The following is an 18,629-nucleotide window of genomic DNA, read 5'->3' as shown; positions in this document are numbered from 1 at the left end:
TGAAGTTACTCACCCCTTGAGAGTGCTGCTTTCAAAAGAGTTCTCTTCTGCACTGTAAGTCAAACAGCACTTACATTTTTTCCTCACAATGATGGAATTATTCTGTACTACTGACATTGAGGGCAGCCCAAATGTTTCAGATAACAGAGGAGATGCTCCAAATACTCATCACTGTTCTGTAGCAATAAGACCCGCAGCAAACACAGTGCCAATAGCCAGAGCTACTTCTGCAGAGTGCTATACTGCAGCACAGCACAATTTCACCTAACTGAAAGCAATATGTACCTCAGAATCCTCTGGGCCTCAGGAGACATCTTTCCCACAAGCAAGGAAGATAGGAAGATCAGCTCCCAAAGGCGTCAGGGCAAAAAAAAAAAAAAAAAAAAGACTCTAGTAATTTCAGTAATCTGTTTTACACAGTGCCGTGCATTTCAAACCTAATCTTTTTTTGGGGGGTTAAGAAATTAAGCAAAGGCCCATAAATATATCCAATACACTAATCTCCAAGTATCCTCAATACAGGTGGAAGCTGCATTTAAAGCTGAATTGCTCAGAATATTTATCGAAAGCTACCTTGTGTTTTACAGCTGAAGATCTATTTTCAAGAATGTAATGCCTGGATAAACAGAAGTACTTTCCCCTTCATAGACTTCCTTAAAAAAAATAATTCTGGCCTTAGTTTACAATGATAGAGCAAACAACAATGGCACAACCTCCCATATGAGCTTTTAAGGCACAACTACCCTATGTTGCTCTCTATGAGAGCAGGAAGCCTAAAAAAATAGGATTGTCAGAAACACGGCGTTGTTGAGGTCGGCAGGACCCGTGGGACCACCTGCCAACCCGTGATTCCTGCCCCTGCTGCAGCAGGGACACACAGAGCAGGCTGCCCAGGCTTCCGGAGACCGCCGAGAAGACTCCACAGCCCCTGGGCAGCCCGCGCCAGAGCTTCCTCGCCCACAGTAAGCAAGCATCTCTCCTGCTCACACAGACTTTTTATTCTCTTTCCTTTGACTTTTGTCCCAGCCCCACACTGCCCACAGCGATGCCACTCTCCCACCCAGCTGGGTGCCACCTCCTCCGTGTAAGTAGGCGCAGCAGCACCCGGCAGGCGCGCCTCTGCTCTCGTCTCCCTGGAAACACGCGCTTCGCGCAATCCGGCACAATAAATGCGTTATCTCGAGGTCCGACCAGGCACAAATTCACCAGCCAGAACATAAATTTCAATCCCTCGGTGCCAGGAGGTAACACGGGAGCGCCCAGCAGCTTCCTCCTTTCCTAAGGGGGAAGCCCACGCGGGGTCCCCAACAGCCGCCCCCCCTCGCGCGCCCGCGGCGGCGGCGCCGTCCCTCAACCCATGACGTCACCTCCACCCGCCGGAGGGCCGGACTCCGCGCGCAGCGGCACCACGCGCCCAACGCACGCGTCGGACGCACAAAGCCCAACGCAGGCGCCCTACCGCTCTCCTGCCCGCCGCTCTCTTCGATCCGCTCTTTCTCGCAGGAGTACGCATGCCTCAACAGCGTGAGGCGGAGTCGAGAGGGAGAAGGAGGGTGAGGGGAAGAGGGAGGAGCCGGAGTCGGAGCCGGGGCCGAGGCGAGGGAGTGGGCTCCGCCTCCTCTCCTTCTTCCTCCTCCTCCTCCTCCTCGCCGATCCGCGACTCTTGCCTGCCGGTGCTCTCCACCCTCCCTGCGTACAGCGTGCGGCTCGCCTCCCGCCGGCGCCGCCGCTGCCACGACGGCCGCAGAAACAAAGGAGGAGGGAAGCGGCGGCGGCTCTACGCCTCGCAGTCCCCGGACCCTCGCTTTCCCGGCGGCGACCCGCAGCCCTCTCCGACACCCGACGCGCAGCTTCCGGCCGCCGGCACCAGGTAGGTGGGCGCGGAGAGGGCGGCAAGGCCGGCTCCGAGGGCGTCTCGCCGGGGCCTGGGAGGCTCGGGCCCGCCCGCGGCGGCACAATGGGGGGCGCGGGGCCGGCGGCGTCCGGGCCGTGACTCAGGGCTTTGCGTGCGGCTCGGTCAAGGGCCCGCCCCCGGGGTTGTCATCCGGGCCTGACGGCCTCCGCGGCTTCTGTGCGCCGGTACCCACGGGGCGGGGGCAGAGCGGGCAGGGGGAGCGTGGCGCACTCCGGGCACTTGGCAGCGCCGGCCTCTTTGTCTGGCGCCGCGCTGGGCCCGCGCCGTGCTCCTCCGCGGCGCCGCGCTGCGAGGACTTGGCTTTTTCTTTGTAAACAGCGGGCCCTCAGGCGGCGGGGTACGTAGGCCGGCGGGCCCCAGGTTTTGCGATCGGTTTGAATCCTATCTGTTTGGGTCGCTATCCGGTCTCTACCGTTAAAATTCGAACCGACGAAGTGCGGTGTCGAGACTCGCAGCGGGACCTCAGAGCTGGGCCGAGCCTCCCCGCCTCGCTGCCCGGCCCTGAAGGACTGCCCAGGGCAACGCTTCCGTGCTGCGAGGGCGCGGGGTGAAGTGGTGGCATCCCTCGGGCCAAGGCTTTACCCCTTCCGGGAGGCAGAGCGAATTTTATTTTTCCTCTCCGCAAAAGGGAGGCGATCCGGCCGTTGTAGCCTCCTGCCCCGGGAGGTCGGGGGCCTTAAAGTGAGCTATGAGGCCCGTTGTAACACCCGCCGTGTCTGGGGCTGAAAATGGCTGTTGGGGATGACGAGCCGGTAATGCTGCACTTCCCTGAGTGAATTTCGGTCTTCTCGCTCTCTCTTCCTTTAGAAAGGAAGCCGCGGTCCTGTTAATCAGATTTCATATCTTGCTCTCGCGGTGGGTGTATGCGCGGCTGTCTCGGCCTTGTGGGCTGTACGGAGCTGTCAGCCCTTGGAGATATAAATAGAAGCTGATTTCAGAGGCCCCTATTGACGGGGTTTTGTGTCTGAGCCTCCAGCTCAGCCTGTCACATTGCAGCCTTGTGACAGGCGGAAGCTAATGCGCTCACCCATGTGACCCGTGCTTCTGAGAAATATTGAGGAAAGCAGTACACATGTGATGGCATTGGGAGCTGGCTTTTTAAAGGAGGGAAGCTATATCTGTAGGAACACTTCAGCTAGCTGCTGACATTCATAGGTGTTCCACTAGGGAGGAATTGGAGAAGTGTGTAATTCGTCTGGTCTGAAGACCTTGTTTCAGCCATTGCTGGTTCAGAACCTGATACAGCAAAACCTAGCGTACTGGATAGTGGATTCCGCTTGGTAAGTTTTTTTTATAACTGTTCACCTGTGTGTGCAATAAATAAAAATAAATGGTTAGACCTGGATCTTCTTCAGAAGCCTGAAAAACACCATTTCTGAAGGGCTGGACAACAGCCCATCTTTTCTGTTAGGGATGTATATTTCAAACAATGGAAGAAACTGCAGACCAAGCAGCTGTCAAGGCTTGCTGTTTGTAGTATTTTAAAAACAGTGTTAGCACCTGAGGCTGGATGCTTTAGGTGGTAAAATATGATTCACAGTATGAATCAGATTCACAGCTTGAATCTAATCTGAAGTGGAGCGTGTTAGTTGAGATTGATGGTGGCAGCATATTTGATAGTGTTTTAAGCTTACCTACTTAACAAGAGGGCAGAAATGGGCTCTTTGTTTTTCTCTAAGTGTAAACCTAGAATGTAGATGAGAGGTTTTAGATTTGCGTAGTTTAGTCATGATTTACGCTGACTTCCGTGTCTGACGTGTAAGGCTGTAGAAATGTAGTGTTGTTGAGTGTTTTATCGAAGTGGAAATGACTACGTGTACCAATGCAGCTCTATTTATAGCTGGGGAAAAAATCAGGTTCCATAATCACCTGCAGGAAAAAAAAAAAAAAAAAAATTATCTCCTGTTTCTGAATTATTTTTCTCTTAGAAACTTAGTTGAATTGGACAAAGGCTACTGTCAGTTGCAATTACTAAGCTATTGAAATCTGACTTTACAGTAATTGCTGTGTAGCATTTAATTAATTACAAAAAGTGTTTTTCTGTGCAGCATAATAAATGTGCTTTCAGCATTCTTGAGTTCTCACAAGTATCAGCTGTGAAATATCTCTTTTTTGACTTTTCCTGAGTAGGAAGGCTGTCATCTAAAGAAGATATGCAAATATCTTCAGGATTTAGAAACACTATACTTGGCATGTGGAGACAAGTGCAATATGCTTACATGTCCTCAATTTGTATTACATTGCTTGATTTCAGTGCTCAAGTTTTGTTGCCCTTGCAAATCAAAGGCTTTGTTTCTGTATCGGTTTTTCTGCTCACCTTACTTTGCTGAGATTCACCAGCAGTGAAGGGGAAATATTGTTATTTGTAACTACTGCAGTTTGTGTTACAGACTTAGGCATTGTCTGTTTGAGGGTTTGGAAGTCTTATATAACTTTATTAATACAAATAATTTAAATGGCTCTTTTGAGAAGTGTCAGCAGCATGATGGGATGTACCTGGGAAAGCAAAGTCAGGTCTAATCTTATTTCAGAAATATTGTTTAGATTCTGTTGAAGAGACTGTTGTGCACTTGTTGTTGCCAGTTAATACTCAGTATCAACTTTCATACACAGCCTGAGGAGTATTTGAGGCCTTGTTTTGGAAACTTCTTCTAAAGATACGAATACAGGTTTTAACTGGCTGTTGCCAATACTTCAGGGATCTTATTGTTGTTTTTGTTTTTTTTTTTTTTTTTAACAAATGGGCTGTGGAAGTTAATCCTGCTAGTAACAGAATAAATGTCAAAATGTTGCAAAATCAACATTATTGAAAAAGCGGAGTGGTTCTGAATGGAATTTGGTAAAATAAGCTGTTAATTGCCAAAATGGTACAGCAGATACAAGGTTGATTTTGCTTATTCTGCATATCCATGCTAATGCTCAGAGGTTGATAACGAAGGGCTTTTTGCCATTAATTGAATTTGGTCATAACCTGTACATGCAGCTCAATGTTTGACAAGCATGCTACTTCTCAGTATCATCAGCATGATAACTTTTTTTCTTGTCTTAAGGATATGTAATGATGTTACTTAACAATACAACTGCAGTATTGAATGGCTCATTAATGTCCATGAATCTCTTTTCAAGAATGCTGATATCATTTTATGGGAGCAGGGTGAGCAGACGTGCTTTAATTCTGTAACCCTGTAATTGATTTTGGTGACATGTCTGCTCCTAATGCAGTTCTTGCTTTTATTTACAGCATCGAGATGACTCAGGAGACAAACCAGACCCCAGGGCCTATGCTGTGTAGTACAGGATGTGGATTTTATGGAAATCCTAGGACAAACGGGATGTGTTCTGTTTGCTACAAAGAACATCTTCAACGGCAGCAGAACAGTGGCAGAATCAGTCCAATGGGTAAGAGTTCACAATATCTCTGTTTTCTTGGTTTTATTTTATTTTGAATTAAAACATAAAACTGATGAAGAGGAATCCCATAACATGTTTTGGGAGAATTTCTGAATGTTGTACACTGAAATCAAATTTCAAAGAGTATACTTATTCAAAACACAGTAAAAATAGGAATGTGTTTCTGTGTAATATGTTGTGATCCACCCTTAATTTTCTTCTCCACTTATTTCTAGTGTCAGTATATTCTTACATGATCTCTTACATGATATTACAGTTGTTAGTAATATAGTCTGTCTTTTAAGTAAGAGGTAGTGTGCAGTGTAATGAATAATGTATGTAAGTTCATAACTATATGCAAGAATATTTGACTAATGTATTCTACAACTTGTTTATAATGACTTAAATTCTTGTTTTGTAGGACCAGCCACTGGTTCAAACAGTCCTACCTCAGACTCTACATCTGTTCAGAGAGCAGATACTGCTAGCTTAAACAACTGTGATGGTGTTGCTGGCAGCACATCTGAAAAATCGAGGTAAGATGAAAGTATTATTTTGAGTTTCAGATGAGCTGTGAGTATGTAGCAAGTTAATGATTGGCAGTAACTTTGACCCACTTCACTCAATTTCTTAGGAGCAGAAGGCACACCTGACAGTGCTTTTCTTTATAAATCTTTGTAAATGACTAGTGATTAAAATGTTTGGTGTTGTACTTCTGCATTTGCAGTTTATGTGGAGAAGTGTTTGCTCCGGATTTGACTATTTTCTACTATGGGGAACTAAAATAGAATCAAAAAATATTCTGAAGATAGTAGAAGCAGGAGTTAGGGACGAGCATCGAGACTAGTTAAACAAGTAGTCTATTGATGGGTTTGGACATTTTTATTATGTACTTAAAGCTGATGTAAAATTACATGTTTCACTGTACATGAACAGAAATGTGCCTGTTGCCGCTTTGCCTGTAACGCAGCAAATGACAGAAATGAGCATTTCAAGAGAGGAAAAAGTAACACCGAAAACAGAGACTGAGCCAGGTATGTTTGCGGCGTAACACTGGTTGTGCTGGTGACTTAACCAAAGTTGACAGAGGAGGCATCTCCCATTGTGGTGCTGGTCTTCAGGAATTGTTAAGAAAGTTAATGATGCCTTTTAAATAGTTTTCCCTTGGAGTCAAGGAAAAATGACTGGTGCTAGAATATAGCTTTAAGTTGCATGTTCAGTATTGGTTAAAAACAAACTGACACATCTAAAGATAATTTTGACTCCCAATCCTTTTTTTTTTTTTTTCTTTTTTTGGCACTCTACAATTGCATCTAGGGTAAATTGGTCAATTTTGAAGTCCAAAGATTTTTATGCATAATCTAGCAGTACAACTTCTGCTGACTCATGGCTTGTTGGGTTTAAAAAATGGAGTTCTTACAAATTCTTTTCTACAGAGAAATGAAAGTGGAGGAAGGACTTAAAAATGCTGACAAAAATGGTTACAGGTTCTTTAAATAAGAAATCAGTTGAGATTTAAATAAGAAATTGTTGATTCTTTAAATAAGATGTTGAGAAATCAGTAGATATATATAATTATATCAGTAGATATAATTAAAGCATTGTTCTGTGGATGTAGGATACTTAAAGCTGGGAATTAATCTTCAGTTTAGATGTTTTGTTCTTGCACTGGAAGGTTGTAGCTGTAGTGATCAAACTTAAACGTGCAAACTGCTTGGAGGGAGGCAGGAAAGGGACTGCAACTGAGTGGTTGAATTCATTTATTAATCTACTTAAATGAATACCTTAATGTATTCATTCTGTGCGTATATGTATCCCCATTTTTTAATGTAACAATTATGAAGTATTCTTAAAACAGAAGCTGATAATTGGTAAATTTAAACTGAAGATAAAATTAATGTTTTTCACTTATGAAGTCGGGTATAAAATGCAAAGGACGCTACTCAGCACGGGATAAAAGTGGTTTTTAACTAGTTCTGGTTTTGCTCTAACAACTGATATTTAATTGCTCATTTTTTCTACAGGGGGTTTTACCGTTTGCAACTAGTCTTGCTGAGCTGAGATTCCGTGACAAGAGCTAAAGTCCATTTCAAAAGTGTATTTCTTCTTGTTCTGTTCAGAGCAGATTTCTTTACTAATACTATTGTAACCAATGTCATCAGAAGAGTATTTCTTTACATAACTTAAAAGCTCAACTGTGATATTTATGAACCTGTAGAACTTTTAAGATTTCCTGCCTGAAATGGTGTCAAGCAAGCCGAAGAAATGCATAAAATGGTAGCAATGGTGAATTTACTCTTACTGAAACTGCCAATAGTAGCCTGTCATTTTGCTGTGTGTAACAGACAACCTTCAATTTCAGACCCAATACCTGTTTTTTTCCTTAACAAGTGAGCTATATGATAGCTGTCACCTGCTTCTCTTGATTAGAAAAGGGGGGAGGGTGGAAATCCAATAGCAGCTCAAGATATGTTGTATTTTTGTAAGTAATCTTGCCGGTTGAAAGCAGTAACAGTTGTTGCAAGTTGGTGTAATGCCACAGCACTTAAATTTTTCTGGAGAAACTTCTGGAACAAAACAGCCTCCCTTAGTATGTCTTGCAGCCTTTCAGAGCTGTAAGAAGATTATTATAAAGATAGAAAAAGACATTGTAAAAAGTTGGGTATTATTATTTTAAACTGAAAAAGAGTAGGTTGAGATTAGGCATTAGGAAGAATTCTTCAATTTGAGTGTGGTAAGGTACTGGCACAGGCTGTCTAGAGAGGACGTGGATGTCTCATGCCTTGTAGGCATTCAGGGCCAGGTTGGATGGGCCCTGGGCGGCCTGAATTGGCAGCCCTGCCCTTGGTATAATTGCTGGAAATGGTGGGCTTTGGAGTCTCCTTCAACCCTTTCTGTATGTTTATGATACCCATAAGACGTTCTATCTCACGTGGGAGAAAATATGCCGTAGGCTTCAGAATCCCTCTTGTGTCTGGACTGGTTGCATTTTTCTTCTCTTCCTTTTTCCAGTGACATTCAGTGTGTGATGTTCTCTCCTCCTGAGGCGGAGGTGACACAGCAATGCACAATGATTCATAACAACAAAGCTGATATTTTCTATTAGTTGTAACTCTCTAAGATAATACCACAGTCTTGAAGTCTAGTTCTGAGCACAGTCTGACCCTAGAAACTGAACTTACAACTGTTATACAGGTAGTAGTATAGAGCATGAACAGCATGACCTTTAAGTACATCTCTCCTTTTAACATCATCACTGACATAAAGTTGCATTCTTTTCTGCCATAACTTCATTAGGAAGAGAAATTTTCAGTGTTTCCTTTGCAAGCCAGAAAGCTATAAATAATTACATCTGGCAATTGATATAATTTTTAACAATGTGTAGTTTAAATTAAGAAGCTGTTGAGGTTGGGAACGGTAAAACTTTACAGGCTTATCTTGCTTTATTTTTATTTTCTCCCCAGGTTGAGGTTGCAAACTGGATTCTCATTCAGACAAATCAAGTTTTCAAGTAGTCATATCTTAACAGTTGAAGGAAAAAATGTGTGTCGGATGTAACTGACCCAGTTGGTTGTAACTGACATGTCTAGCACACTGTATTTTCTTCTGACCTGTAATTTTGTAGTTCAGCTGTATTATTTCATATTTGAACAGTGGCATATGTTATCTAGTTCCCTATATGATGAACTACTCACAAGTCAGAAATCTAAAGGCCTCTGTGTCTAAACTCCGCTAAGTGGGCTCTATTTGCATAATATTCATAAGCTTTTGACCTGCTTTTACACTTACTATTATTAAGAAATGAATTATAGTACAGAATTTACCCAAAGCATTCTAGAAATTATTCACAGCTATTTGTTTTTTCATTTTGTTTTTTTTCCTTTTGTGGATTACAGGAATTCAATGCCAAACCTAGTTTGACTTCTTTCCTTTCTTTGTATTATACTATCAGAGCAATATACAGGAATTCAGCAAGTTGGTAAGGCATAGTGTAGCCCTTCCTTATGAAACCTGTTTTGTTCTAGCAGGCATGCAAGTACTAGTGAAAGATACCTACAAAAGAGAAAAATGAGTTGGCAGATTAGGCATTTAAAAAAATGTTTTGAAAACACATATATTTAAACATCGTGTTATTTCAAGTTACTGTATGTTTTTAGCACTTGTGGTTTTGTCTGTCTTACCATGGTTCAATTATGAGTCTCCTGTGAAGTGTCTGTTACCAGACATGATTGGTATCAGCATGCATGTTAGTGACTTAGATTTGCTTTGTTTTTAATGCATTGGTAACTTTAGTAATTAATTTAGCAATTAATTAGTAATTTTAGAGTGCAGGGTATGATGCCATAGCTGAGGAGTAGTATGGCATGTAGTGAAAGTGAATGCGAAATTGAAATGTCTATGTTCTCATGTAACGTATTTTAAAAATACTCAGATAACTGCTAAACTGCGGCCTAATTCCATCCATACTGCAGGTAGTTTCTTTTTTTTTTTTTTGAAGTAATATTTAATGAGCTTCAGAATGCAGTGGAAAATGGTGTTTGACTCACTTGTCTACTGACTCTACAAAGCCAATATGCTTTTTTAATGTTATCTTGCATCCAGGTTCAGACCATGTTATGAGAGTTGCTCTAACTTAATTGTAGATGTCGTCAGTGTGTGTTGCTGGTAATAGTGCAAGATGCTGAACAGATTGCTTATGAAATATGGTAGGCTTGAGATTATAACTGGTACTTCTTGGATTTTGATGCTGTAATAATTGCTTTGTTAATTCTGATTTGGCTTTGCATGTTATAATATTTAACCATGTTGTAACTATAGACAGTTTGTTTGTAGTCATTATTAAAGTCAGCTGATACAACTTTTTGCATTTTGCATTCAAAATAGTTTATCTTCATGTTACCCATGTCTACTGTAATATCTGTAGATAGCCCTGCTTTATATAATTCTGAAATTGGATTGGCTTGAAGTCTTGGAAAATAGAACTGAGGGTCCAACCAGTGGTCCTGTGCTTATTGCTGATAGAATGCTGTTTCCCTGAAATGTTTATGGTAGATCATGTCTTCATGGTGACCAAATTAAACTGTATTTGTGAGATGTGTAAATCAGGATGTCTTTACATTAATAAAATATTTAAAATATTTTATATGCTTGTTAGTTGGGCATATGGGAAGTAAGTTACATGCTGCAGAATATATTCATTCTCTTGCCTGTGAAATTAGAAGTGAAGTTTATTTTTCAGCCTTTTCATTTTTGGCTCCTAGATTGCCATAGCAGTTCTGGTTTCTGAAAAATAAAGCATTTACTTCGAAGAAGCTTGACAAAGCCTAACAAGGACTGTTCATCTTTTCAAATTCCAATTTTATATACTAGTCCGTTGTATTTAAAAAAAAATAAGAGGATTTGGTGATCTGCAGTTTCTGCTCTGGTACTGCATATGTTTAGTCTGCTGTCTTTCTGATTACTCCAGACTTTACCTCCATTCTTATTTGTTTTGGTTTTGCTAGTTTTGTGTTGGCCAACGGAATTGGTTTCATGAAGTCAAGTTAAGGCGCTTGTATTTTTATGTTTTCAAGACTGACTTTGCTCTTCCAGCACCTAGGGTTATCTACTATACTAGGGTTATCTACTTCCAGCATCTACGTAAGGTTATCTACTTAGTAATCCTATGATAGTTGTGCAGTTCAAGCTGCTGGAATCCTGTGCCATGGTTAATTTATACATAATCAGAAAATAAGTTTCTAGTTGGTGTTAGTTGAGGGGCCTTTTTCTGGTTAATTTTAGTATAGGGAGGATCGAGGAAAAATAGATTTGTTTTTCAACTGAAAATCATCAAATAAATAACTTTTCGTGTGAAAAATCTGAAAAATAACCATAGTAGGCATCCTTTTCTGCAGCAACTATGTTTGCATAAGCAAACCTACTGTCCATTTTGAAAATGCAGTTGTCATAGTGTTGTTTTTGAAAAAGTCACTAAGGTTTAATAGCTTGGTCAGGTAAGAGCTTTGTTCTCTTTAGGATCCGTCCATGTTTGGTTGAGTAGCTGTCATGCTGTGGCGTGTGGCTGACTTCATTCGTCAGCAGCATCAGTGTTCCCACATGCCTTTTGTGAAGATGTGTCTTATCTTCAGATTATACATGAAAGAAGCTTTCCCAGAGTTGTCATGGAATACCTGTATTGGTGGGCTTTTTTGGATACCTCTAATACTGAGATTTATGTTACTCTTTATTACCCTAGCAGATGTGTGGTAGACTTCTCTGTGCGTGATGGTAATGCAGCTTATTACAGCTACAGATAACTTTGATCTGAAATGATTAATAAGGTTCACCCAATTCTGAACATCTGTTATTCTTAAGTTTTTTCAGCCTTGTAACAGAACAATTGGTCTGATAAAATTCAAGTGGAGTAAACCTGATCAGTTAGCTTTTGGAGCCAAAGCTTGGTAAGGGAAATGATCACAGTGATGAAGATGGCTTTGTGCCAGCAGGAACTCAGCTAAAATGATAATAACATCTTTTAGTAGTATGGAGCTTAATTCATCCAAACAGGGATATTGTTACTGAGGAAGCTGGTCTGCAGGTAAAAGTAACCATGTTTGTTTTTTGTACTCGCAGTTCTTGTCCAGTGATTTAATCCCTGATCATATTGCAATTATTTGAAGCACTAATTATTTTTGGATAAATAATACTAGAGCATTTGCCTGATGGGTGATAGGAAGAGTCCTTCTTTTCTGAGGGAAAGTACTTACTTTTAAAGAAATAAACTGTATGTTTCAATTTGAATTCAAGGAGCTCTGCCCCATCTTACTTACTAAGTCTTTACTGCCTTTTCTCTGCATGTTCTACTCTTCCTTCTTTACTGAACGCATTTTAGTTGTGCAGGAAAGATACTGTTCAGCAGCTTATTTGAGAAATGGGCCTCTGCAGCCCATTTCTTAGGACTATTTTCTTCACTTCCTGGTTCCTGTGCTGCTATGTGTGGCTGTGAACACTTGGTGCAGGTTCCTTGAGCACAGGAGAAAGAGTACCTGCAGTAACTTTAATGTTCTCACTGAGATAGATTTGTTCTCATTTGCTTCCTTGTGAGCATGTTAGGCAGTGATAAAGGTTGTTGTTTTTTATTTTCCTTGCTTTAATTTTATCTTAGTGCATGGTGTGAGTGACTTCAATTATTTAGGTCATTCTTGATTTGCCCCTTCTTTTATCCATTTTCTCTTGCATCTGACTGAAACAGCATGTAGCCTGTGAGGGCTCATACTGTGAATTCCTTCTCATGCAGATGAAGCTTCTCTCTGGCTAGTTGTACAGCAAATTGCAGCGTGCAGAAATATTTTTGGTTCCTCTTTTTTTCCTGTCATGGCTTACAATTATTGTTGCATTTTTAAACAAATTAACAGCATAACAAATCTAAAAGGAGCTTGACTTCATCTTTTGGATGCTGCTTGTTTGTTTGGTTGGTTTTTTTAATGCTGTAACTGGGGCTTGATAGCACCCAGGAGTTGTATGCTGTTTGTCATATCAATGTCCTTTAACTTGTTTTGGTCAGAAGCTCTTACATGGATTGACTGATACCAATTACTGCTTTCTTTGGAATTCAAAAATAAGCTCAAAGCATCATAACTGGAGCTCTAGAAAATGTTGATAAATCACAAATACAAAGAAGTTTTCTCAAAAAACAGTAACGGTTAATCCAGAAAGTACTGACAACAGTAATGACTGTAATGCAAGTCCTTTAACATTTTGTTACTCTTGTGGACTAAGCAACAGACCAAACACTTCACAATTTTTTTAGAAAAAGATCTCTACCAGACAAGAAATATAGTAAAGGGCTTTTGTAATTTATTAGGACTATTAAACAAATGTTTAAGAAAATATTAGCAGCTATTGTCTTACTGTATAAAATTTTGGAGGTTTGAATGGTGAATACTTCTTGTTACTTCTGAGAATTAGAACTTGTCACTTCTAAATCTTTCTTAGACTCAGGTCAGGAATTCAAGGCCTGTCTTCCACAGTGAATCGTGAGGCTTCCAAGGTGTTGGGGATAATAGTGATCTTTTATTTTTCATAACACATACAAACATGATAATATAAGTGAAATTAAATAACAATTTAAAGATAGGAAAATAGCATAACTCTCTCTTTGTGTCTGAAAAATCTAAATTCTCACGGGAAGTAAAAAAATCTGAACTCAAACCTTATTTGTATGCATAAATTTCATTACAAATATGTTTTTAAGGCTTACGTACTTTGCTTATTCTGTAATGTATTTTGTAGTTTGCTCCTTGTATTTTAAAATAATTTGTATCATCAGACAGCTGGGAGTTCTCAGGAAAACGGTGCTAGGAATAGGGTCCATTGAGATAGCATTAAAATATATATCCTGAGCTATCTTCCACAAGAGTTGTATATAAATTAAGGGGATATTAAAGCAACAACAAAAATACCCTTTAATTTGATGAGAATAATTTTTTAAAAGAAAATAAACAGATTCATGCAAGTTCTGTGAATGACATTTTTTTGGTAACGAGTAAAATGTCACTGACTTATTTTTCACTTGCTTCTGTCATGAACAGACTTCAATTTTTGCTACACCTGCTTGCACTTTAAAGCCAAATATAGCTTAAGAATACAGATACTTATTGTGAAAAATCCATACTTCATTCTTCAAATTACTGAATACTAAGATTCTTTTGTATGATGTGTTTTATAGCAGTGTTCTGGATCTGTCCCCAAATCAGTAGTTTGCTGTGAGCTGTCTTGGTGAATTGTTTCAGGTTTTTGTTCTCTTGATTTCAGAGGTATATAGTGGCACAATAACCAGTACTATGACAGTGACGTATTACTGACAAATTCATTTTTATCCAAAGTATGTTCCAGTTGATTACATTCTCTGTAGGTATCATCTCTGTTCAACTACACTTTGCATGTGATAATATTTTTACTATTTTAAAAGAAATTTTACTTGATTGTGTGGTTGTTCTTAGTATTGAGAGTACGTGCAACTTTGGGTGAACATTAAATATACCTTAGATTTTCTGACTAGTAGAACTGTAGAGAAAATATGACCCAAAAGGGGAACTTGCAGTGGACTTAAAAATCTTTGTGATTTACTTTTTCATAGTCTAGTCTGCAGTACTTCATACAGTCTATTTAGAGTCTTAATAGTGGGAAGTAATCTTTCAGAAATGTATGCTTGCTACTGTATAGTTAGATATGGTCATGAAAAGTAAGAAATTGTAACCTTTCTATTCTTTGCTTGCTTTAACAGTTGTTACTCAACCAACCCCATCAGTTTCTCAGCCTAGTACTTCACAAAATGAAGAGAAAGCTCCTGAACTTCCCAAACCAAAGAAAAACAGATGTTTCATGTGCAGAAAGAAGGTTGGCCTTACAGGTAGGAGAACACTTAGATGCTGAACGGATCTATATTAATATAGTTGCCTCTTAAAAGATTAACTTAACAGTGAAGTTGATCACGAAATCCTAATTACTTAAAAATGACATGTTTTGGAGATGTATTTTCTTTTTTTTTTTTTTTTTTTTTTTGCTAGGCTGTTGTAAGTCAGAGGAGTCAAACATATATGATTTTCTTTATATGATTTTCTTCTATAGCAACTAAGCCATTAACTTACAGCTTTCTTAAATACAAAGCTTTCTAATGATGCTGTATATTTTTATTTGGACAGGATTTGACTGCCGCTGTGGAAACTTATTTTGTGGACTTCACCGTTATTCTGACAAGCATAACTGCCCGTATGACTACAAAGCAGAAGCTGCAGCAAAAATAAGGAAAGAGAATCCCGTGGTAGTGGCTGAAAAAATCCAGAGAATATAAATGGAACTGCTTATGAAAAGACTGACTTTTTGGTTTTGTTTATAATATATCCTAGGAAAACATTGAAGAGCAGGTGCATGGCCATTTTCCTTTGATGTTCTCCAAAGTTGTTTTGTTTTTTAGTCTTGTTTGTCTTAATTATATTTCAGAATGTTTGGTAGTTTGTTACAGGCAGGATTGGATAGGTACAGCCCTTGAAAATATGTATGCCCTCCTTAGAATATAGCTGAATGATTAGAAACCTGCGCAGGAATACACATGCACAGAGGACAGACTATTATTTCACTTGTGCCAAACAAATGTATGCCATCTGCATGTTTGCAGCAGATCTGCCTTTTGAAATGTCTGAGGTATATAATCTTTGGCTAGTGTTATGTGCCTGTTTTGGAGAAGGATACATCAAAAAGGCTGGCAGCCTACTTTTGTCATTATATATCTCATTCTGGTTTTAGTTGCAACACTCCATTGTTTTCTACCAGAATTTAAGCTATGTAGAGAGATCTGCCTTTCAGTAAGATGAGTGTTGGTGCCATATTTAAGAATGTAACTTAGCAGTTGCATTGAGGAAAAAGAAGACACTTGCGAGAACACTGTTTTGGAATCAATTATGTTAAGTGAAAATTATTCATGCAAAGGAAGTGTCCTGTTGGGGTCTTACAAAACAGAACAGTCTGCAACAGAACTGTCAGCTTTTTCTTGCTTAGCAAAAACTGTTGTGTAGCACAATGTTGTAAGATTAGTTTACAAAACACGTTACATATGTTTTTAGACATACCAGAACAGCTCTATCAAACAACATGTATCTGAATAAGTTGCTGAAGTATTAGAGCGGTTTATCACATACTACTTACATTCAGTGTCTTCTGAGTTCACAATAATACTACCATTTTTTTCCTAGTTTTAACGTGATGGTTGCACCACTTTGCATGGAAAACCATACCTGACATAGCTACTGTAGACTTAAGTGGTAGCTGGAACCACTCTCGAAGGGCTGCTTTATCATTTTTAATTGTATTTGGGTGTAGGACTGTAGTGTTCTTGGGTGTATTGCATGGGCTGCATTATCTACAGCGTTGTACAATAACAACTCTAGAAAAGGCAGTATACTTCACTGATGCTTGTCTGGTAATATCACTTCTGTGTTATAATGGAAGGTTTCTTTGTGATGTATGAAATTTGTGTTTTTTATATAAGCAGGTACAGTTTAGACTAGTGTTGTGATAATGCCTGTTCTCATCTGTAAATAGTTACATATGTACACAAGATACTACTTTTGAACTTCTGATTTTCTTTGCAATGTTCAGTCTTAGTTTTTATTTCACTATTAAAAAGTCTGTTTTTGCTTTAACATTGTTCAGTTATTAGATATGCAGACATGTACAGATAGTTCATATTTATGTATTGCATATAATCACACTACCCAGCAGCTATGCTTTGTTGTATTATGTAAATAATAAAAAAATGTACAGAAGGAAATAATTTCTTTTGTGATTGTTCATTGGCTTTAGTTACTGCTGTAATCTAAAGGTGACCTTGTTGAGATTGGATGTGGAATTAGTAATATGTTTGCTTAGATGTCCTCTTTTTGTTTAAGCCTGACTGTATCTCACTTTAATTTGGATAGACTGTTTTTTTTTTTAACATGCTTCTCTCACTTCTGCAAGTCATAAACTACTTGATGGACAGATGCCAGCAAACTGGTGTGCTCAGAGAGAAAGAAGTGTTAATGATGATCTCCAAAGATTGTAAGCTCTTTTTTTCTTTTTTTTCCCTCCTACAAATTGTATTTCCAGTGGATCTGTGCTAGGTAATAGAACCACAATAATGACCATGTCAAAATCTTCAGCAGACCCAGACAGGGTTACTGTCAGGGCTGGCATCTGAATGGAGTTGTTAAATAAGCCAGATTTATCCTCCTTAGAAAGTGCAGAACACAGAGCATGTGTTTACTTGAAAGAAGTCTTCACTGATGTATATGATGTATGAAAGTTGCTTACGTTAAAATTTAAGAATGTGCCTCCTAAAAATCAGCTAACGTTAACGCTCATGGGAACTTAATACTACAGTATATGCCATCAATATGTGAGCAGGAACATGTTCTGGGACTCCATTTCCTGGGAAGAATTTTACAACTTAATCAGGGAATTGCTTTAAAGCATTATTCATTTTCTACCTTCTGTAGGAAATTAAATATTTCAGATGCAGCTTCGTGTGTGTGTGTGTGTGTGTGTGTGTGTGTGTGTGTGTGTGTGTACATATATATTTAAAGCTACAAAGTACCTTGTAACTGGGTATTTGAAAACAATGTCTGTACTATCATGGTCATGTCTTGAGTATTTTAAGAAAGCTGGCCAAAGACTAGCCATGCTAGTACCACTAGGAAGTTACTCCGTTAGTCTCAGCATTGCTGACTGTTTTATCATCTGAACAAAGGCTTTATGTTGGGAAGGCTTGTTGAAATAACTGATCTCAGTAGATCTGTGAATGAAAGTATGGAATGAAATGCGTTGTAGGATCATGAATTATATGTAAATGTCCCACAAGTGGACTATGAACATCTACTTAAAAAGTGTAAGATCTACTGAGCTTTGTTCTGTGCTAATATACCATTCTGACCTGCTGGAGAGGAGCTCTGAGAAGGACCTGGGTGTTCTGGTAGCCAACAAGTTGGCCATGAGCCAGCAGTGTTGCCTTGTTGCCAACGGTATCCTGGGATGCTTGAAGAAGAGCTTGGCTAGTAGGTGAAGGGAGGTGGTGCTCCCCCTCCATTCTGCCCTGGTGGTGCCACATCTGGTACACAGTGTCTGGTTCTGGGTTCTCCTGTTCTGGAAGGACAAGGAACTGCTTGAAAGAGTCCAGCAGAGGGCCACTCTGAAAACCATAAAAATGCCAGCCAGATGTATTTAAACATGTGTATTTGGACTCCTCTTTAATTGTTGATTTCAGATTTCATTGACAATGGCCTGTACAGTTTATTTCCTCTGAGCATTCTGGTGATGGCATTCATGAGTTTCCTGGTGTACTCTTTTGCAAAAGTGGTATTAGAAGCTAAAGCCGACCCACTGCATGGCAAAAACATAGGTAGAAAGATGCTTGTTACAGGTCAGACGTTTCATCTTTGGAAATGTGCTATGCCAATGTTTTTGCCTCGTTGCTGATTTTACAGTATAGAGAGACAAGATGAAGACTTACAGGATGAATCTTCACTTGCAGTGTCACTGAGATTGGAATACAAACCTGAGGAAATGAGAAGCAATTTAATTCACTATTCATTGTTCCTGTTTATCTGTTCTTTACCACAGTGAGCAGTTATATTTACATTGGTTAAAAAACTGCTATATCCACCCATCCTGCCTCCACTTACTAGAACTGACTCTTCTGAGTACACTTGATACTTTCCTGAATATCAAGGAAAATCATTTTCCTTGAATGGAGAGCATTTTTACTGTAGATCTGAAGTTTACTTTAGTAGATCAACAAGAATTTGGTCAT

General features: G+C 39.6%; 1 protein-coding gene across 2 annotated transcripts; it reads left to right on the top strand.

The window, feature by feature from the left end:
- Window positions 1-1,592: 1,592 nt before the first annotated feature.
- On the top strand, window positions 1,593-16,616 carry ZFAND5 (zinc finger AN1-type containing 5). 2 transcript variants are annotated; one of them, XM_042877398.1, is made up of 6 exons: window positions 1,593-1,870; window positions 5,157-5,314; window positions 5,727-5,841; window positions 6,242-6,339; window positions 14,571-14,696; window positions 14,989-16,616. In XM_042877398.1, exons 2-6 carry the CDS (start codon window positions 5,164-5,166, stop codon window positions 15,135-15,137), a joined length of 639 nt encoding a protein of 212 aa, XP_042733332.1. In that variant the 5' UTR covers window positions 1,593-1,870; window positions 5,157-5,163; the 3' UTR covers window positions 15,138-16,616. The 2 variants fall into 2 exon arrangements, with proteins under 2 accessions (XP_042733332.1, XP_042733334.1); XM_042877400.1 differs by lacking the exon at window positions 1,593-1,870 and adding an exon at window positions 3,003-3,195.
- Window positions 16,617-18,629: the final 2,013 nt, after the last annotated feature.

Source organism: Lagopus leucura, unplaced genomic scaffold (assembly GCF_019238085.1).
Source record: "Lagopus leucura isolate 7727_CA_CO unplaced genomic scaffold, USGS_WTPT01 Super-Scaffold_100018, whole genome shotgun sequence".
Classification (NCBI taxonomy): domain Eukaryota; kingdom Metazoa; phylum Chordata; class Aves; order Galliformes; family Phasianidae; genus Lagopus; species Lagopus leucura.
Note: the sequence above shows the minus strand (reverse complement) of the source record. Positions and strands in the feature narration are given on the sequence as shown.